Source organism: Camarhynchus parvulus, chromosome 2, assembly GCF_901933205.1.
Source record: "Camarhynchus parvulus chromosome 2, STF_HiC, whole genome shotgun sequence".
In the NCBI taxonomy this organism is placed as follows: domain Eukaryota; kingdom Metazoa; phylum Chordata; class Aves; order Passeriformes; family Thraupidae; genus Camarhynchus; species Camarhynchus parvulus.
In genome coordinates, this window is record NC_044572.1 from 6,733,054 (window position 1) to 6,755,331 (window position 22,278).

The 22,278-nt window shown below is 40.5% G+C and overlaps 1 protein-coding gene across 6 annotated transcripts in view; it reads left to right on the forward strand.

Moving 5' to 3' along the window:
* Positions 1-22,278, forward strand: part of GALNT11 (polypeptide N-acetylgalactosaminyltransferase 11) — a 46,638-nt gene that overhangs the window by 15,528 nt on the left and 8,832 nt on the right. For all 6 annotated transcript variants that reach the window (XM_030964051.1, XM_030964059.1, XM_030964090.1 and 3 more), the window contains exons 2-10: positions 293-625; positions 4,348-4,471; positions 5,832-5,998; positions 10,268-10,393; positions 11,704-11,953; positions 14,230-14,347; positions 15,970-16,122; positions 18,660-18,878; positions 21,980-22,084. In XM_030964051.1, coding sequence (XP_030819911.1) covers positions 331-625; positions 4,348-4,471; positions 5,832-5,998; positions 10,268-10,393; positions 11,704-11,953; positions 14,230-14,347; positions 15,970-16,122; positions 18,660-18,878; positions 21,980-22,084 — 1,557 coding nt within the window. In that variant the 5' untranslated portion in view covers positions 293-330. The remainder of the gene's footprint in view (positions 1-292; positions 626-4,347; positions 4,472-5,831; positions 5,999-10,267; positions 10,394-11,703; positions 11,954-14,229; positions 14,348-15,969; positions 16,123-18,659; positions 18,879-21,979; positions 22,085-22,278) is intronic.

Consider the following 22,278-nt stretch of genomic DNA (forward strand, 5'->3'; position numbering starts at 1 on the left):
TATAACTATTCTGAGGAAAATTAATCATTTTTACCTTTAATTGTGGTGTGTCACTGGGCTCTTAGTGATTGTTTGTTCCATATTTTAAAGCAGTGGTATCCACATTAAATGTGAAAACTGGTCATGTTTACTTTTTGAATGGGAGTGTTAAAAGGGATTTACTTCTTACAGTCTGTGCCTGAAGTTTAAGCTCTAAAAATCATTTAATGGAAGAGTAACCTATTGAATGTATTTTGCAATGTATAAGGTAACAGGCAGCACTCTCAAAATGTATGTTTTCACTCTTTTCCAGGTAATTGAGAATGGGCCCTTAAGGATGCTGAGTCTACAATGGGAAGTGTCACACTTCGCTATTTCTGCTATGGGTGCCTCTTCACATCCGTGACCTGGACACTTCTGCTCTTTGTTTATTTCAACTTCAGTGAAGAGAACCAATCCTTCAAGAATGTGCCCATCAAGGGGCTGGAACCACAGAGGCCATTCCCAAAAAAATTCTACCCCCGTTTTACACGGGGGCCAGTTCATATACCTGAATTGCAACAGAAAGAGAATAAGATAGGAAACTCTTTTGGAAATCATATCCAGGATCCAGTTAAGGGGGAGATAGAGTTCTCTCCTGAAATGGGTAAGTGGTTTTTAGTGTTGGTGGCAAACTTAGTAAAACAACAGGAGAAATGAGGTTTTTTTACAGAAAACTATCTCAGGGGAAAGTGTATAATGAAAAAGTTTTGTTTGTTAAAATGCATGTGGTACTCGTGGCTCTCTTCTTTAAGAATTACTTGAAATTTATTTTACAGTGCTTAATCCAAAACACACTCTAACATTTACATCTATGCTGTATAAGTAAGTGCTGATGAAGACTGGGTTACAGCAGGGTCTGCCCTTGATGAACTAAGTCTTACTTTTGGAAGCTTCAGTGTGTGCTTGTTTCATATCTTACTCCTGTTTTAATTGGGCTCAAATACATAAGCCTTAGTTAGCTACAGAGAAACTGTACTTATATGCAGCAATTAAAAATAGCTTGATATCAATGAACAATTAAGAGGACCTGGAGAATATGTTTGGAGTATAACTTACTCTACAAGAAATGCATGTGGGACAAACTAACAATGCAAGATTGAGATGGCAATGGTTAGAGCCAAATCCTGCTTACTTTGTACCAGCAAAGGTCTGTATGTTTCACTGGAGCATGTTTCATCGATGAGGTGGTTTTGTTTTGTGTTCCAAAATAAAATGCTTTGTGTATTCTAGTGCTTACAGCATATTCACTGCTGGGTTTAGATGTGCAAACAGGCACATTGTATGTTGGCTTAAATCTTGGTTTGGGTCTGGAGGCAGAAGTGTTGTGGCAAAGTGTTGGGGTATTGGCTTCTGCAGCTGCTTTGGGAGATAGAGCACAGAAATGAACTTTCCTAGCCAGGGTTTAATGCTCAGATCTCAGTGAAGTCTCCTGTCATGGCTGTGGATGAATGGTGAATCACGAGCTTCATGAGTTTATAGAACTTTACCAAACTTCACTTTCTGAGTTGGGTATTAGAATGTATGTTAGAAAAATGGCAGTTCATGTTGCCCTGTGGCATCACAAGTGTTTTTCAGTTCACTGCAAAAAGCCTGAGTGCCAAGTGAGGCGAAGGCCAGTCCAGAGGTGGCCATTTCTTTCCAACTATTCAATCTGGGTGAGGAAAGAAATGGAGCTTTTTAACTGAGAAGTCTTTTGATCTTCAAACCAAGTGACTGCTCTGGTTGGTGAAAGCCAAGGGGAGTTATAGTGCCAGGATAAATTCTACAGGAATCATCAGGAGACAGCTCTTAAGACAAGGTGTGTTAGGAAACGGTTTTCTGAAGTCTGTCTAGAGTAGGACAGTGATAAACACAAAACCAAAAAATTAAAAAGTGAAAAGAAATGTGGTGTATGATAGTCAAAATCAAACTGTCATCTGGTAGGTCAGTTTGTCTTTTTCTCTTTATCTGTGAGAGCCACATAACACTGCTGAAGTAAAGCCTAAAATGAGGTTTTGATTGCAAGCCCCTTGTTTTCCAAGGGCTTCTGTCTGTTGTTTGAACTGAAATCATTCAGGTCTTTTGCATGCATTGGATACTGTTCTTCATGAGAAAGTTTTAAAAATATTAGCACTCCTTGAATATATTCATAAGATCAGAAAAACATAGTTAGTGGTTGGCTATGGATGGATTGTAGAATGAAACATTTGGGATGTGTTTTAAGTTCATGCTTGGTATGAACAAAACATTTTAGAGTGACCACATTTTAAGGTGCTGCTGATTATGCCAGAATAATGGATCTGGGTACTTGAACTGACCAGATGGAGACATTTCTTGGATGAATGGATTTCTTGCATTTCTTTGGATGGATGTGGTTCATTAGGGGACTGACTGACCCCTTTAGGCTGCTGGGGCTGGGGGAGTGACACTGCCACTGTAAACAGACCTCATTCCTACCCCCACAGTGCCCCTCATGCACGGTGGGAGTGCTCAGCCCTGAGCAGCACAGCCAGTCGCAAGGCACTGTGTGGGTGTGTCCCCTTTATGTCACAGATATCATACCCAGCACTTCCCACTTGGTCCTGCTCAAATGTCAGGGCATTTACTCTTGAGCTGTTGCACAGTGCAGCTGCATTGCCATTGCTGAACTAGAGACTAAAAGCCACAGGGTGGTAAATGTAAATAGTAGGAATGTGGATGGAATTCCCTCCTGAAAGTCACCTGGTATCTGTGGGTAGACTTTGTCATTGAGACACAGCTGTGCTCAGAAGGCCCAGATGGTTTACTTGTTTTGAAGCTTTTTTTCAGTTTCAAACTTTTAAAATTACTTCTCTTTTGTGTTTAACTCAATTGATTTTCTCCAGGCTTGAGCTCAGCTGGCTTTTGCATAGCTGGTGAAAACTGGAGAACGTGAGGTGTGGAGCCAGGCTGAGAGCATTGAGTTTATTCTGCCTCAGAGAGAAGACTGAGGGGTGAGATTTTCTTGCTATCAGCAGCAGCTGAACAGGAGGCTGAAGGGAAGATGGAGGCAGACTCCTTCCAGAGCGCATGGGATTATAACAAGAAATTGGAGTGAGGGCATTTCAGTTATGGAAGAGGAAAAACATTTTCAGTGTGATGGTGTCAAATGCTCAAACAGGGAAATAAGAGGTTGTAGAATCTTCCTCTTTGGAGATATTGAAGGCTTTCAAAACTTAACTGCACTGGTTCTGAGCAACTTCCTTTAGCTGGACCTGCTTTTGGGAAGGAGATTTGACTAGGTGTCCCTTTCAATCTGAATTAGTCTATGAATGTATGAAACATATTTTCCTGGAAGTGCAGTGGCATGTGAATGGGGAACCCTCTTGTTAACTATTTTCTGCAGATTTTGAATGATATGGAGATGATGGGCAGGGTGAAAGGAGATAACTTACATGATCCTTGCTCACTTCTTGTACTGAAATTTCAGTAAAATTGCCTGTGTAGCTTGATAATAACTGAAGAGGTGACAGGCATCTCATTCTGTGCAGCCAGCTGAATAGAGACAATAAAAAATAATCACTCTGCTACCTGAATTGTTGCAGAAGTGGCTGGAGGCACAGGTGGTGGCAGACACCAGCTGTCTCTCCCTCATGGAGTTGTGTGAAGTGCCACAATGTTTTGGTTCTGTTCACACTGGTGAGAGAAGCCCATGGCACTGAGTCAAGGCAGGCAGGGTGGCATTGAAAATTTCATCTTGGCTTATAGCAGTGTCCCAATACCAACAATTACTTCTGCCATGCTTAGTAACAGTTGCCAGTTCTGCCAAAGTAATCAAAAAACAGCAGTTCTGCTGGTGTTTTACTTGCTGTCAAAGTCCCAAGTCAAATAAACAAAAGTTTACAGTTCTTGTATAACTGTTTTTGTTACCACGGACTTCAGAACTGCATGAAATGGGAACTGCTATTGTGAGGATTTTTCTACCATTTTAAATGTATTTCCTTACTCAAAAATCCCATTACACACATGTCACCTGTAGGGATAGATGCTGATTCATTGTGTGCCAAAGTCTGTCCTCTGTTGCTTGTTTGATGTTGGTTTTAGGTAGTGCTAAGAATTAGAGGCCACATGAGTGAAGGGAAGCAATAAACACAATGGAGCCAGCAGTCTTTGGAGAAGGATTTAATTTTATTACAGCTGCAAGGCCTCATAAGTGCTGCCTGTTTGTGAGAGGGAGCAGAAATAGTTGCACAAACACACAATTTGCAAAAACAGAGGGATTTTTAAGAGCATAATGGGTTTTAGAAGAGATTAAAGGTTTCAATCCTTGATTTCTTTCAAATGATGTTTTTGAGCCTTTTAGCTGATCTTGGCACGTTTCTTTTGCAGGAATGATTTTTAATGAAGAAGATCAGGAAGTGAGAGACTTGGGCTATCAGAAGCATGCTTTCAATATGCTTATCAGCAATCGACTGGGATACCACAGGGAGGTGCCTGATACAAGAGATGCAAAGTAGGTGCTCATTTTTGGAGACAATGTGGTGTAGTTTCATAGCTCAATGACTTGTTACACCTGATGCAGTATTTAATATTCTTGGTATTTTGGTATTTCTGTCCTACACTGTTCCATCCCCATGTGTTGCTGAAGGCAGATTTTTCAGCTGTTTAACAGGAGTGCTTGAAGTTAGGATTTCTATTCTTAGGTCTTTTCTGTCTTTTTTTGAATTAATATTATTTCTGGGGATGTAAGGTTTTTTTGTCAGCTGCTAAAGGTATATGATAAGTTGTGCACTGCTCTGAATATTTTCTATTAAAGAATATATCTTTTTCTATAATCTACCTGGTGCATATAGGGGGAGGAACAACTCACCTCTGTAACAGCAATAAAAACTCCAAACACTGAAAAATAAATAAACTTGCATGAATTTTCTAGTGGTTTCTCTGGTGTGGGTGAGTGTAATGAATTGTACTTGCTGATTGTTTTTCCCAGAATTGAGCTCATTCTAAGTAAATGAAAGCTTTTCTTCTATACTTCTGGGTTTTCATTTATAATTTCTTGTTTTTATTGGATCCCCCTATGCCTGGCACCTTCAAATGGCATTAATTTGTGATAGTTGGCCCTATTAGAAGTAAGGACGAGCTTTGAAAAGGAGAAGAAAGAATGATCTTTTGCTTGGAGTGGGATTCATCTTGCAGATTAAGATGCTTAGATAACTGCTTGTTAGTCAGTTGTCTCTGCTTTTATTATAATTAGCAGAGATCCAGTCACTGGAGTTAATGAAGCATGCAGAGCTCTTCAGCTGACAAAACACACTTGACAGCCTTAGGGTGAACTGAACGCTATTTAGACTGCACTGACAGCAGTGACTAGACTTAAGTGTCTTAATCTGCCCTCTGAATCCCAGTGTTGGTTGTGTAAATAGGTATTTAGCACCAGTGGAGGTTTTCTGGGCTATCCAACTCTGTCTCCAGCAGCTGGCCGATAAGGCTGTGGTATTTTTGTGGACCTCATGTCATATTTGAACTGTCTCAGCTACCTGAGGGTACTCGACTGTGTTTTGACAGCTGAAACAAGCCCTCACTATCTTCTGTTCTCTGTCTTGAGGATCTCTGGTTCTTATTCCCACCTCAGTGCATGGCATCCTCTGTTTTCTAACAAGCAGCAGAGTTAACTATGAGTCTGTGTTATGTGGAAAATAATTTACTCTGCTGAGCCCTCCTATAGCTGTTACACGTCTGGGCTCATTATGTTCACATTCGGGGTTCCTCCTACACATTTAATGTTTGCTTGTTATTTGGGAAGTTTGAGCAGTGACCCAGCCCTGTGGAAACCCCTGTGTAAATAGTGCCAGAGACTGTGTTCCTGTTTGCAGATGCAGAGAGAAGTCCTACCCTGCTGATCTGCCCTCTGCCAGCGTTGTGATTTGTTTCTACAACGAGGCGCTCTCCGCCCTGCTCCGCACGGTGCACAGCGTCCTGGACCGCACCCCCGCCCACCTCCTGCACGAAATCATTCTGGTGGATGACAACAGTGAATTGGGTGAGACACTCTTTAGGAATGTTACCCTCCTGGGTCTTCCTGTGCTTCATTGACTGCTCAAAAGAAATTGTGGAAGTCGTGATGCAAAACCGATTTGTACTGCAGCCCATCACCAGAGTGCCAGCCATAGAGATATGTGGTGTCCAGAGATGCCCAAGGTGATGTCCTCTTTGCCACTGGTGCCATTTTACTGATGAGCTTTGTATCATCCGGGCTTTAACATTCAAAATCAGGTTTTGAAGCTAATAATCAGAGAATCAAAGAATGTTAGGGGACTGGAAGGGACCTTTAAAGATCATCTAGTCCCAGCTCCTGGTGTCATGGGCAGAGACTCTTCCCCACGAGACCGGGTTGCTCAAGCCCCTATTCAACCTGGCCTTGAATGCTTCCAGGGATGTGGCATCCACAGCTTCCCTGGACAACCTGTTTCAGTGTCTCACAAACCTCACAGTAAAGAATTTCTTCTTAATATCTAACCTTACTTTTCCCTCTTTCAGTTTATACTCAGTACTCCTTATCCTGTCACTACAGTTCCTAGTGAGTCCCTCTCCAGGTTCCCTGTAGAGTTCCTTCAGATACAGGAAGTTTGCAATGAGGTCTCCGCACAACCTTCTGTTCTCCAGGCTGAGCAGCCCCAGCTTCCCCCTGCCTTCACAGGGGAGGTGCTCCTCTTATCTCACCTCTTGCACACACTGATGAGTGGGGGTCATGAAGCAGTTGTTTAGTTTGGGTTTTCTTTGCAGTTCTTTACTTGGGCTGCTCAGGTGCTCAGAGCAGGTGACAGAGAGGCCGCTACTCGCTGTGAATGCATTTGAAAGGAGCTGGAGGCGCTCCCGGCTGCAGCCTTGCCGATGGGTTGCTGTGGCACGATGGAAACAGTGCTGTGTTTTGTACTTACTCAGCATTCCGGACCGGCAGCAGCGCCCTGGGGCTCAGCGTGGCTGGGCAGGCTCTGCGTGGCTCTTCAACAGCCTCTTGTGGCCACGCCGGGAGCGGCTGTCCTGGCTCTGGGAGCAACCTCTGCTCCTGCAGGCTTGGAGGGGCCCTGCAGGGGTAGACCCTGCAGAGTTGCTTTGCTCCTGTTGGAGGATTGCTGCTTTTTCTCTCGATTGACAGACAAGGCAAAGACAGACATGCAATTCAAGCATGGCCCTCAAAAAGCCTTTCATTTTGGCTCTTCAAAAGCCAAATGCCTGTTGAGGAATGTGCTAGCATAGCAGTTCTTGCCAGCATGACTGTGCAGGTTCCCTGCTCACCTCTGTTCAAGTCCACAGCTTTTTGCATTTTAAATATTTTTTAGGTTGTATTTTTATTTAATATAATTATAGCACCCTTGGTCTCATTGTTTGTTTTCTGGTTTAAGGTCTCACTTGCTCTAAGAGACTGATTAGATATGTCTGGTGTAGAATGGCATTCTCTTGTTATGCTGGAAGTTGATTTCTCTGAGGTCAGATCAAATGTCGAGATACAAGAGAAAACAAAGATCAAATACTGTTCTTTGCTGATAAGAATGTGTAGTAATTAAAAGCTTGTTTTGTTTTCTGTTTTGGGAGCATATGCCTTGCTATAAAGTGTCTTGTGCAATTTGTTGTGTATTCAGAGATTGCCTTATTTCAAAACTCAGTCTTCTGAATGTAAGTGTGCATTTGATTGATGCCTGTATTTAGGCAGTAATACCATCACTCTTCTGGTCTGTTGTTAAATTGAAGCAATTAGTGAATTTGAACCAAATGAAGTTCAAAACATTCAAGTAGCTATTTTTGGCTTTCTGACTTCAAATGAACTTTTTCTGAAGCCAAAGGCAGGAGGAGGTATTGTTTACACAGAATTACTGCTCTTGATGCTAATGATCCTATGGTTTTGCTGCTGCTTGATTTTAATGGGTGGACTCTTACAGCAGAAGAAAGGTGGGACTGGGGATGGTTTGGGAACTGAGGAAATGGATAAAAACTTTGGCTGTGCTATGGATATCATGAGCTCAGGCAGATTGCTTGATCTCTATGCCCCTTTGTTTTGTTTTTAATTAAAGAATAATTTTCCTTCCATTGCCCGCTTTCTGAAGTGGTGTTCTAGATGAAATTTTCTCTAGTTCTTCTCCTACAAATATGAGAGCTGTGGTACCCATCAGTGCTGTTGTGCAAACCTTGGGCCTTTGCACCTAGTTTTGCCTCAAAAAGCTTCTTAACCTCAATCATCAACAGTTTTACTAGCCAAGCATTGCCATGGCTCACTGAACCCACTGTTGTATTTTTCTCCATTCCATGAAAGGCAGGATTTCTTTTTCTGGTATGACCTCTTTCTCCCAGATTTAGCCTTAACCTGTTATGGAAAAGCCTGAGGATGTGTTTTGAAGGCTGTTACTGGAGGCATTCTTCTGTGTAGAAGGAGAGAATGAGGAACAGAAAAAGAACCAATTGTCTGCAACTCAATACTTTAGAGCAGTTTAAGATAATTACACTCCAGACTCCCATCCCAGGGCCCATTTTGCCTTTGCTGCATAGATATGGAAGAAGGTAATGCCTGAAGTAATTTTTGAAGACTGGCTAAAAGGGAGCAGTTCTGTTTTTGGAGGAAGATTTCTCAGGCTGGATTGTATCAGTGTTCCCAATGGATGTGAAGATGACACACAAAAACCCATCAACAGCAAAAATCCCAAAATGTGTCTGAGACAAACCTGCCTGTTAAGAATGATCTGTGATATGGCACAGTTGCCAGTAGAATGCCATTTTGTGTGGGTCAAAACTCTACTGGTCCTTCCATTCTGCTGCTCAAGCCAATCTTGTGGACCTGGTTTAGCTCCTGGTGTGGATGTGACATATTTACCTTTTTTTTTTCCTATTATTTTCAAGAGTTTGCAGATGTGAAACTCCTTCCTTGTTTGTTTGCCTCATCTGCTGTAAGAGTTGAATTTGATAACTGAGCTTTTTCTGCTTTGTGCTGTCCCATTGTTTCTGCAGGTGTACACTGTTCTTCTCTTGCTATAATGAATCAGGTGAAGAATGATTCAAACACTATTTTATTTTAGGTTTGCAAATCTGCCCTGCTTGTTTGGGTATCTCATTTGGAGATACTTCAGAGATTGTTTAATCAATTTTCTAGGAGACTTTCTCTGAAAACTTCTTCCCTATTGTCTCTGACATACGATGGCATTACTCCAGATCAGGCAAGAGAATTCCTGTGACCCAAATGAATTCTGTCTATATTTCCCCATAGAGTTTCCTTTGTCCTAGAGTATTCTCTGGCATCATACTTTCTGTGTGTTACCTTCTCACTTCTGATCCACCACGTTTCCTTGCGGTACAAAGGCTGAGATCTTAACATTTGGAATGGCATCTGGGAATCTCCTGCCTGAAAGTTCTTATTCCTCCTGAAAGTGACACATATATTCCATTGGCATTTAATCTCATTAACAACAACTTTAATGTTTGAGCTGACATTCTTCAGAATAATGTTTATTTTGGCATATCCTCTGACAAAAGTCTGTCTGCCTCTCTGTACTAAGGTTCTCTGTCAAGTCTCAGTTGGGTTTTTGCTTTTCTTTCTCATTTTGTATTCCTTTTTATTTCTCCATAAGTTTATTAACTTATGCTTTTCCATTACTTCAGTCTTTGTGTCCATCTTCTCTTCAGTAGTTCTGCTTTAATGTTAGAAACCACTGACCTTGGGTGAAAGAACTATTGTTACTCTTAAAATTGCCATTGATGTTAGCTAAGTTACTCTGGTGCCCATGGACTCCAGTGAACTCTGCACTCCTTCAAAAGCACAGGCTTGCTTTGATCCTTTTGGGTTTTAGAAAAGCAACCAGCTGTGAGTGAGTTGTACCTGGTATCTGTTGTTCTGTCAGTTAAGCAGGCACAGATAATATTAGGTGTCTTCCTGCCTCTTCTGAAAGGTGTCAGCATTTGTTTTCATGTATGGAATGTAGTAATTTAAATCATTTGCCTGCGTGAAACGTTTATTGTTGCATCTGTTGCAAATGCCAGTCACCATAAGAAGAATTTGGAAATGCGTTTCTTTGAACAGCAATTTTTCCTTTTTTTTTTTGAGTCTAGTAGTTCCAGTCAACTTGAGTAATGTACTAAAGGCATTGAAGGGGAAGTATAGGATGTGGGAGTACTGTCCTTTGATACTCTTGGTTTGAAGCTCTGCTGTGTCAGGGTGATGTTTTGATCAAGACTTTGGCCATTTTTGAGTTAAACATCTTGAGATTTTAAATGGAGGTTTCAGGACTTTTTTCCTGTTGTTGAACTTGTGTTTTCCTTTTTTCAGCTGACTTGAAAAAAGACTTGAGTGAATATGTTAAAACTCAGCTTCCCAAAACCACGAAATTGGTAAGAAATGAGAAGAGGGAAGGCTTGATCAGAGGAAGGATGATTGGAGCCTCTCATGCCACAGGTGCACTTCCTTTTCTCTCATTTCCCTGCATACTTTGATGATTAGTTGATTGGGTGACTTCTCTTTTTGTAGTGCAGCTTTTCAGATGTTGGATGTTTGACCTGTGGTTACTTTAGCCTCCTGAAGGGGCTCTGCATGTCATGCCACACTCTAAACTATACAATTTAGCATTATCCCAAATCTTTCTTCCCCTACACTGTCTCAAATGATAACTGAAATTTGGATCCAAATTTGAGTGTGTTTTTTTAAACCTTGAGACACTTTGAGTGTCTCAGCTGTTGATTCTTTTTTTTTTCCCTGGAGACATTTGCTTTTAATAAAACGAGGTACTTTTTTAGAATGGGTGAGTGAAATTGTGAAACAAAACCAGTATTGTGCTCTAAAGAAGTACCCCATTTTATTGAAAGTTATGAACACAAGTTATCATCATCCCAAATCTTCCCCTGCACTGTATCTCAAACAATGACTGCAGTGTTAGTGAGACAATGTAGAGTTTTTCCTATTCTTGCCCTGAAAGAATGTTGTCTCAGGAGCATCTCCATGTGGTCAAGATACTGTAGTTGCAGAATATTTTTTGCATGTTTTATGTGCAAACTTTTGCTCTAAAATGAAATCTGCTCCCTTTTAAGGGACACTAATCCAGTTTTTAATGCTCAAATCTAATAACAATGTTTTTCTGTATAAGCTCTTCTGTTGCAGTGAGTGTTGATTGGGAAAACAAATATTTGATGATTTATAAACAGCCTTTACCAGAATGTGCTTTCAGTTAAATTCTCTGGCATCTGAGAAAGTAGCACACTTTCTTAAATAATTTTGAGCAGCAGATAAGTCTCTTAATTGGTGTTTGCTCATTAGCATTGTAATGGTGTAATCCAGAGAGAAGACTGTGCTGGCATTTTCCAAGCTGTGCTAAAATTCATTTCAGTTAGTGCAATTTTAAGTAATTTTATTGCTCTTCTGAACTGCAGGAGTTCCATCCCCATGCCCAGTCAAATACTGTCCGTGGGGTGACTTGTTATATTTGCATGCTCCAAAGTTGTTTTCTTTAAAGCTGTTTCCCATCTCTTCCATATTATTCTAGTGTTACATAAATTTTATATTGTGTCATAAAGATGCTGGTGCCCTTTTAGACCAACTGAGCATGAGGGTGTGTCACAGATCAAACTGTTCTTACTGACTGTGGCCGGTAATCTCTGTGTAAATTGCCAAGGTTTGCTTTGTCTAATGCACGTGTGTTTGCACTGAATTGCATCTTTGTGTTCCATGGCACTGAGGAACTTTCTTGACACTTTGTGTTGTGTGCTCTGCAGGGAAGGTGCTGGTGTTCCTGGACAGTCACTGTGAGGTGAATGAGATGTGGTTGCAGCCTCTGCTGACCCCCATCAGGGAGGATCACAGGACTGTGGTGTGCCCCGTCATCGACATCATCAGCGCCGACACCCTCACCTACAGCTCCTCCCCCGTCGTGCGCGGGGGCTTCAACTGGGGCCTGCACTTCAAATGGGATCTGGTGCCCCTGGCAGAGCTGGAGGGACCCGAGGGAGCCACTGCTCCAATCAAGTAAGGCTCCTGCTGTGTGGTGAGAAGCTCAGTGTGACACAGGGGTGATCAGGAGCACTTCCTAAGCAGTGGGGAGTGGTCTCTGGCTGTGCAGGTTTAGGAGCAGCTGCCTAACCTGTCAAATATCTGACTTGTTTATTTCACTTAGTTTTGATCACTATTCCCTATTTCTATTTCACTTCCATTTCTGGCATTTCATCATGAATTAGATATATCTGTTTTATTAGATCAAGAAAGCACACACTTGGAAATGCTTATACAATAGCAGCTTTTGCTGAAGACAAAATTCTGAGGGAGTTTATGGTAGTTTGTATTAAATCTATCCAATAATTTCACTTTTGAACTATGCATTGATGTTTGTTTCCAGTCTGTTGGTGTGCTTGGCTTAATGAAAATACAGCCTTTGTTGTAGGAGTAGCCTGGATTCCCACTAATACAAACTATATAATTTCTGTGATGAAATGCTGAAGAATTACTAGATTGGGAAAATCTGTTTGTGGTAATAGGAATTTGTTTTTGAGGTCTTTTGAAAGTTATTTTGATACAAAATTCTCAGTGAAGCTCAACACTGGGACTTGAAAGTTACCTTCCTTATCTTTTAACCACTGATGGCTGTGTGACCTGTACAGAACTGGCAATATCTGGTTCTAGTGGATGTGTAGCTGATGTAAAATGGTGTCAGCAGGCACCTTTTATTAGGAGCAGACATGTGTGGTTCAGACACAAGAATAGGACTGTCCCAAGTGAATCCCTTCATGAAAAGAACCAGAGCTGCTACAGCAAAGGCAAGGAGCTCACTGTGCTTTTTCTAGGTGCAGGTATCAATCTCAGTAAAGAATTCAGGTTTGTCAGGTGGAGGAGCTTCCCATTTTTTACAAAATAACTCTTTATGGATAAGATTTTCCAAGTGAATCAGAAATTGGGTGTGTTTTCATTTCTCTCTCATTCTCTTTTCTTGGACTGTAAATAAGAGCATTTCTGCTGCCGTAAACAGTTCCAGCACAGGTTCTCTGCTGTCATCTGACAGCTCAGCAGTTGGCCTTCCCATGTCTCCCCATCCCAAGATTTTGTCTGAGAAGCCAGGAAAATTATTAAGTTATTTAACAGTTTGACTGGCTCATTTGGAAAGTGTCACTGTGGCAGTTTCTGAACCTGGAAGGAAAGGACAGGCTGAAAAAATCTGAGTGGGGAATCAGCCTTGAGTGTTAAAATCCTTATTCTTTTAAGAGCTATTCTCACATTTAATTTGGTCAGTGGCTGAAGGTTAGCTGTTGCTGTGTTAAACACTGTTGTTGCATTCCTTCAACTCACTTTTATGAAAAGTCCTGTGCTAAAAAGACAGAGAACTTTATAGTTAAAGCAAGTGTAACCATCTCAAAAGATTACCTTTTCTGAGTATGAAAGTGATTTTTCCTACCTAAAGGTCTCTGCCTCCTTTGAATAAAGAGCCTAGATTGCTATTTAACCTTGAAAGAAGGCTTTCCATCCAACAGAAAGTATTGCATTTTAGTGACTTTCCACAATGAAGTATTTTGGTGTCAGAGTGGGAAAATTGAGAGTAACCTTTCAACCCAGTTTTTAAGGTGACAGAATCTGCAGCAGAAATTTGTGTGAGAACAAACAATGAAATACTGACCTAGGCTTGGTTTCATCACAGGGGGTTTTTGCAAGGGTGGGAAAAAGCCTTTTTCCAGCCCATGGGATGTTCCAGCTATCATATCACATTTTTATGTAGTGCTTTTACTCTGTTACAGTCTTGTAGGTCATCCACATATTCCAGTGTTGTGATACAGTAGGAATTCAGTCTAGAGACTGAACAGTGAGGATCATATGCAGGTTTTTACAGAATAGAACACATTCTAGCAACATACAGACAAGGTGAAAAACTGAGAAATGCCAGAGGGACCATTTCTATAAATACACAAAGTGTAAATAACTTGCCAGTAAACTGATAATTGAGTCAATAATGAAACAAAGCTGCTTCTGGCATTTGGTGTTCCTCTTTCTCTGTCCTATCCCTTTTCCTCAAGTTTGCCAGGTAAAGAAATATGATTTATAGATATTGGAACAATGGAAGATCACAAATACCCCTTACAGATCTGCTTTTGCAAATACTTTGAGACTAGAACTCATGTCTAAGTGGCTGAAGGATTTTAATTGTGTTATGTCAGTTCATCAATTTGGACTTTGGGACCAACAGATTCAGCAAAAATTACTGTGTGGGGGTTTTTTCTCTGTCTAAAAGGAAATGAACTTCCTTCCATGTACCTTTTTAGGTCACCCACCATGGCTGGAGGGCTGTTTGCCATGGATCGAGAGTACTTCAATGAGCTTGGGCAGTACGACAGTGGCATGGACATCTGGGGAGGAGAAAACCTGGAAATATCTTTTCGGGTAAGCACAGAATTTACAGCTCTGTACTTGAATCTTTATGGCTTTTTCTTAGTTTGGTGGTGGAGCTTTTCATAATAGCTGTAAAGAAGCATAGGAAAAGAACTTAGGCAAGTTTTTGAAATTAGTTTATGAGCAGTGCCTAATGAATTTCACAAATTGATTAGAGATGAGTGGCTCACAGCAATATTGCTAAGATGTAAGCTTAGTGTATTTCCTTAGACAGTTCTGCCTCCTTTCTGAGGACCTGGAAATGTAAAGTTTTCTGGAACTAAATTAAGAGTCATGAAGAGGGGTCATCTTGGTTGGAAAAGTAATGAGAAAATCATAATCAAAAGATCTGAAAATGGAGCTGCTGCACTGGGCTTCCTGTATTTTCTCTCATCTTCCCTGTCACTCCACTGAAAGAAAAACAACTTACTGTGCTTAATGTTGTGCTTATCTCTTTATTTTTGTAAAGGGCATTCATCAACAGGTTTGACAAGAGTCTGCCTGAAAATGATATGCTATCATGACAGATATGAAAAGGGGATTAAAAGGTGAAGTTAGCATAAAAAAACCAAACAAGCCTAAAACCAGACGCAAAGCCCCCAAAACTTTAGAGAATCTGTCAGTTAGAGAAATCAAGATTAGGGTTCAAAAATAAGAACTGGAATTTCATACATTTGAGTGACTTTAAAGGAGTGTGTACTGAATAAATAAAATCTTTCAATTTTGGGTATAAATGTAATTATTGGGTATCTAAGTAGAAGTGTGTGGGGTGTGAGGAGATTATTGTTGTTATCTTGTAATACACAGTTTCAATAAAAAGGGCTTTGAAATCTTGGAACACATTCAGAGAATTTAGAGCTTCTGGAAGTCCCTGTCTCTCTGGGGGAGAGTTGGAAAGAAGTTTGGTCTTTATCTTGTGTAGAAGGAGTTTTAAAAGTGTCTTGATTATGAACTGCTAGTGTGGGATGATTTTCAGGGGCTGGAGAACATATTAGTCCAGCAAAGGGCCAGTGCTGGTATTTGCTGGAAGATGAAGTTAAAAAAGCAATTTAAAAAAAAGAAATGGAAGTAGAGTGTAAATAAAGTGTAGATCCCTGGTGCCACAGATAAAGACTCCTGAATGTAGCATCTGAATGGGAACAGTGTTTCCGAGTTCCTCTGTCTTAACACAAACAAACAGCTCTGTCCAATAAGTTTCTATGCTTAATTGAAAAGCTCTCCAGGTTCCCTTGATGACAAAGACTGGTCTTTGTTATCTGTCACAGAATTGTGGACAATTTTCATGCAGGTAAATGAATTTAGGTAACTTAATCTGCAGGATGAGTCCTAGCCCATATATCCCAGTCTTTTCTGCTAGGTTGTTAGAGCAAAACAGCAACATTTTCTGTTTGTCTCTTGAAAGCCATGATGTGTTTTGTGAAAAGTGTGGTCATATGAGAAAAATCATCTTTTGTAACATGAAGATCTAAAAATCTAATTTGTCAGAAAACATGGCATGAAGGCCAACATTGCTGACACCTAATCCTGTATAATGTATAACCCTCCCAAGGTATCTCTTGAAAAAGGGGAGAAGTTAGTGAGCAATCTGAACAGTGTGTGAGCAATCTGAACGTGTTCTGGTTTTTTATGGACAGATCTGGATGTGTGGTGGCAGACTTCTGATCATCCCCTGCTCCAGGGTGGGACACATTTTCCGTAAGAGGCGTCCCTATGGCTCACCTGGGGGACAGGACACTATGGCTCATAACTCACTGAGGCTGGCACATGTGTGGATGGATGAATACAAGGTAAGAGGCAGTTCTAGGTCATGAAATAAAGTCATTAAATGGTTATTGACTGGTTTGTTTGTCAAAGAACTGTCACAGTGAGATCTGTTACGACTCTGATGGGGTTTTCCATCAGTCTGAACTCCTGATGTTAGTTCTGATAGGAATTCCTAAGTTCTGTATTCTGGTTTCTCATTTGGCTTTTGAGTGCTCAAGTCTCCTCCTTGTTACTTTACTGCCTGTAGGAGATTGAGTTTTATGCCTTTTTAGTGAAGTAAAAGATGATGGATGAGCTTTTGTGAGCTCTGCATTGCTTTGTGTCCAAATCAGCATTACACGGCAGCCATGTACTGTGCCTTCAGGTAGTTTCCATATTGTGAGACAGGGATTTTCTTTTTGGCTGCTTGTTTGCTTTCTGTTTTAATTAGCAATCTGCTTCTTAGTCTGTCTTGCCCTGGAAGAGCAATCATGATTTACTTCTTGATTCAAGGGCAGTTGTATTCCTTCCTTGTCTTCAGATCTTGATACTGATGCTTTGAAACATAGATCATGTGTTTCTGCGTCCCTCATCTTTGGGATACTTAATGACATTTTGCCCTCTGAGACCACAGGATTTGCTGTGTGCTCAGTTCCTGTGGTCCCTACAATTTCTATACAAGATGTAGTTTATTAATTTTATGTTCTTTAGAGGTTTATGTTTCATTCCCCATCCTTTACCTTGATCTTCAATTTGATGAACCTGTTAGAGGTCATTAATTTTTATCTCCATTCCTCATCTCTGTAATGCTTTAGTGGATCTGATCTATCACCTTCCCTTTTACCAATGTCTGGGCACAGTTTTGTGATTACTGATGGCTTTCTCTGAAGCTTAGACTTGATTCTTATAATTTCCAGTTGAACTGATTTATCCAGCAAGCACTTGAGCTGCTTACTGTTGCAGTCTCTTATCATAGATTTGTGTCCAGAACTTTTCCAGCTGTTTCTGGTCTGTTTCTCTGATAGCTGCCAGAGAATGTATGGAAGAAAAGCTTGGAAATATTTTTGTTTTTATAAGAATAATGCAAATATTTAGGGCCAGTATAATTTACCAAAGCAATCTAACATTGCACAGTACAAAGATAAGACTTAAAGGAGTAAATATCAGTATTTAATAAATGAAATGGCATAAGGGAAATGATTCAGCAAAATTTTTATAACTGGCAAAAGCAAAATGCAAAAGTATAAGTTCATGTATACTGTGGTAATAAATAACACATGCAAGGTAGGATACCAACATTTGAACTTCAACCAGGAAAGAGAAAATTGGAATAGCAGAGCTGCTTTTTGAAGCAGGCCAGATTGTCGTATCCAGTCTGTCTCCAAACTTCCTCAGAGCTGGCCAACAGTCCAATGTACACCAAGTACACACTTCCCCTTCCTCTGCTGTTAAAATAGCAGTGGTACATCAAGCACATCCAAATGCTCAAAGATCTTGATGAGGAGAGATGTGTAACTTGTCCAGAGGTGATGCTGTCTGTTTTCTGAGTATCAGAGAGCAGGAAATACTTGAAAACTGTCAGAACCACATCATGGTGGGTGGATTCCAGATGTCTCCTAGAGATGAATCCAGCAAAATATCATCGTTCAATGCCCTGAAAACTGAATTCTAAATGGTACCTGGTAAACAAATTAATATGCAAATACAATGCCTTTTATGTAGGCTCTGTAAATCTATCTGGAATTAAATGCTAAAAGGGGATTTTTGCCTAGTTTTAGCAATAGTATCCGTGCCATGTTGTACATTCATGAGTTCCTGTTTGTCTCCATTGTTGTCTCTGCATTGGAGTCAAAAAGCACATGAGATTGGGTTGGAATCTTAATCTGTCTTCACCTAATCTGTAAAACTGTTTGTCATCATAAAATAGAATGGGAGAAGAATAACATTGTGGGAGCCCTTTTGGAGATGATGGCGATGAATGGAAAAACTGGGCTTCCCAGAAAGCCCAGGTGACAGTTCTGATTATTCACATGAATAAGATGTGTTCCCACTGAACTTCATGATATTAGTCTCATTTATAGGTCTGTTCTGGAATGGTTTTGCCCTAATAATTTGTAAAGTTGGAAGGCTGGAAACTGTGCAAGACGAAACACACTGGAATACCACAACAATGCAAATAATTTCAAGAAACCTTTGTCAGATGAGGCTGCTGCTGATACATGCATCTGTTTTTTACTTACTGATTTTAGGATGCCTGTATTGCCAATGGAATAAAGTCAGGGACTGATTTGTTTCTTCGTGAAGTTGGCATCTAAAATGGCTCAGCAAATTTGTACCCAAGAATTATCTTCATCAAAAAAATCCTCAGTTAGAAAGATTAGCTCAGAGTTAGGAAGATTAAATCTCACTTCCTGTGACAATGCAAGCATTACGATTTCCTACTGCCAGTTTCAAATCTACTGGTTGAAAGCACTAGCAAAATGAAATGAAATTTTGGGAGTTCTGGAAACAAGAAAAAATTGGGAATCATTAATCTGAAATTCTTCTCCCCTTTTCCCCAACCTGTTTCTCTTAAATACAGGAGCAGTATTTTGCTTTGAGACCTGAACTGAGGATGAGGAGCTATGGAAATATCACCGACCGTGTAGAACTGAGGAAGAGATTGAACTGCAAGTCCTTTAAGTGGTATTTAGATAACATCTATCCTGAGATGCAAATATCTGGGCCCAATGCCAAAGCCCCACAGCCAGTTTTTATTAACAGAGCACAGAAACGACCAAAAATAATCCAACGTGGAAGGGTAAGAGAAACTTAAATAGATGGAATTCTGGTGTGTTAATTATTATGAGGCTTTTTTCTTAAAGATTTGCTCTAATACAACAGAAATAGTCTGATTCCATGAATTTTGCAACAAGCTGCCTTGAAAATAACAGGATTTTTGTCAGATCAGTCTAATCTATATTTCAGGTCATCCTTAGACTAGATACTCTTCTATGATGTTTCTTATCTTGAAGTTCTGAGTTAGGAAGTTTTGCTGTCTTTAGAATGTGTTTTCATGGCTGTTGGTTCTGAAGATGGATTTGGATAGAGAGAAATTTGGCCTCAAATATTCAGGCTCTGTTGGTTTATGATAAGAGTACAGTGTAATTAGTTTCCAAACTCATTTTACTTGTCATTTTCTGCAAAGGTGAACATTTGCATCTGAGGCTGATGATGGCTTTTCTGGTCTTGCCTGTTAGCTAATGAACAAAATATGAGTTTTTCTCCTCTCTTTTTTTCTTCAAAGTAGAAGTGAAGAGAGAAATTTTTGTGTGTATTCATGAAGGAAATCATTATTAAATTCATGCCTTAGCTCTGACACCTTTGCTTATGGCTTTGTATGCAGGCAGAGTCACCAAACAGTTGCATCTGCTCTTTCCAGGGTCAGATTCACTTGGTGTGTGCTTTTTATGCTTCCCAAAAATAATTGATGGTTTCAAACCCAAGACAACTATCTGAATGTCTTCCCTGTGGAAGAAAATACTCTGGAATAAACTGCTTCATGTGCACACAGATTATGGTTAGCAGGTTCCCTTTTAACTCAATACTTGGAAGCATTTAGTAGTGATGTCCCCCCAGGCTGCAGTAGCTGCTGGTTTTGCAAGAAGTGAGTCAGGAGGACCTGTGTTCATGCAGGACCTCTTGGCACCATTAGATTTTTTTTCTTGGAAGCAGCTGTCTGGGAATCCTCAATTTGTGCAGTATTTTTATAGCAATATCCCAGCCAAGCTGTGAAGTTTGTTATGTGGTTTCCCTGAATAAAACTGATGGGCTGATTCCCCTAGTTGTTGGATGCTGTTACCCCCCTAGTCAGACCTTTTCTTCTTCTTTTTAGAATTTAATAGCTTTTTGCTTTCATTCAGACAGAAATTTAACTGAGAAATTGTTGATGTTGGAGAGAACTCCAACAGATCCTGGAGGGATCTAAATATTTCAGGAGCACTTAAGGTTAAATCTTCCCAGCAGTTATTTACCATGGCTTAATTTTGAGAAAAACTTTGTGCACCCCTTAAGAAATGGGGAAAAGAAGCAGAAAAATGCCATTCCTTGGCTTGGTTCTCTGAGATTCAAGAATTATACCCAGCGTTGTATGAGAGAGTCAGCTTTGGCTCTGGTGGCTGTATAAACTATTTCCAGATGCCTGCAAGGAACAGAATGATCAGCCAATGTCACCACTGTGTGCCAGACTCTTTAGGACTTGGGAGGAATCACTCCAAATCTCAGTTTATTCTCAAAAACTAATTGGGCCACAGATAAGTGGTGGTTTGACAGCTGGGAAGAAATGTAATGATCACAAATAGTTGCAGCTGTTACCAGCGATATCCAATGCTGGCCATCATGGCCAATAAAAAAAAGGACAAAAATCATACAAAACTCATGTAGTCTATGGTTTAAAAACCTTCTGTTGAGTGAGGGATGATGAAAATGAGATCTGTGCTAGATCTGGGGTGTGCGGAAATGTTACTTAGAATGTTTTGTGTAATTTGTTTTAGATGTGTGTGGGGAACAGAAGAAGCATGGTACACTCAAGGCAATTGTTGTTGTGCCTTGGGACAGCTATTTCCAGAAGTGATGTTTATTGAAAATATTATTTGGTATTTGTGCTAATTTTTGCTGTTATGTGCTCGAGCAGTTTGTTCCTTTTATTACTGGAAGGGTATTTTGGTTTCTAAAAATTTGTGGAGTCAATAGCAATGCCAAGACGGCTATGGATGTCTTCATAATGAAGTTCAGCTGGCTAGTTAATCAGCCTGGCCTGGAGTTCAGGACAGCAAATTCTTTTTTCCTCTACATCCAGCTCCAGATTGGAAATAATTATTTTTAATGTGGGTGTCAGATCTGAGGCCCTGCCATCTCTCAGCTCATAGTGTGCAGGCAGTGTTTGCTGCCTGCAGAGCCTGATCCCCACCACACCGGGGAAGAAAAATAATCATGCTGAAAAGAAGTTATCTGCTGGCCAGCAGTTAGTTCAGAGCATGTGTGTAACTGAAAGCCACAATTAGAGGTGTTTTGTCTCCCTGAGTACCTCTGTGGGGATACATCAAGATCGTAATGATTTTTTGGTTCTTGAAATAGAACAACCTAAACATTGTACAGCGGAAAATGTCTTGGATGTCTCTTAGGGTTGACATCATTGTTGAGATCAGGAGAGACTGCCAGCTTGCTGAGAGCTTCCTTGTTTGCTTTGATAGTGGGTGCTTACAGTTCTGCATCACAGGACAGGCTTCTGACCTGAATTCAGTCCCCTGATACACCATTCCCCTAAATCAGACTAGGTAGGGCATTAGAGCAAAAATAGCATTTAGATGCTTGTAAAATGTCCTCTCTCTCCCTGATCCATCAGTAAAATACCACAGCTGATAACAGTGGCTTTTCAGTTACGTAAATGCTCTTGAAAATCAATGTGCAAACAACATAAATCTCTGAAGTTGTTTTTATTTCAGTAATTCCTTCTCCTTTCTCAGGGAGGCTGTCCTGTTCTATGAAGAGAACTTGTAGGAGGAGACTTATGTTTAAGCTAAACTGTAGTAAAATGCAGTTTATACAGTACAGTCAATATTCCTGAGCAGAATTTGTGGGGCCTTAGACTTCCATGGAGAGTGAAGAGGGCAAAGAACCTTGACAGAGTAGAGCCAGGATGTGTGTACTACACTTGTACCAAAGAGAGAAATCTTGATGTAATTAGAAAGCAAATTGCAACTGTTTAGTGCAGTTTTTTCTCCAAAATATCTGAAAAACAGAATGGCATTTTAAAAGGGAAGATTTTTTTTTAATAACTGGAAGTGTTGATTGAGTTTTTTTGAGCACGCTGGGGATCTAAGGCTGGTTTTTACTGACTATCAAACTGTTTTCTACTCATAGCTGTATCACCTCCAAACCAACAAATGCCTAGTTGCCCAGGGCCACCCAAGTCAGAAAGGAGGCCTGGTGGTGGTTCGGGAATGTGACTACAACGATCAGAACCAGGTATGAGATTCCCAATTAGATTGAATTCATTCATGTCTTCAGAATGACCAACATGTTTTCCTGCTGGCAAAGTGCCCTGGTGTGACATCTCATCAGCAGACAGGCTGCTGTCAGAGGGTCATTCAAACCATGGGGCTGGCCAAGGACACTGTGGAGCTCCTACTAATGCTGAGTGTTGGATGTTATAATCTCCT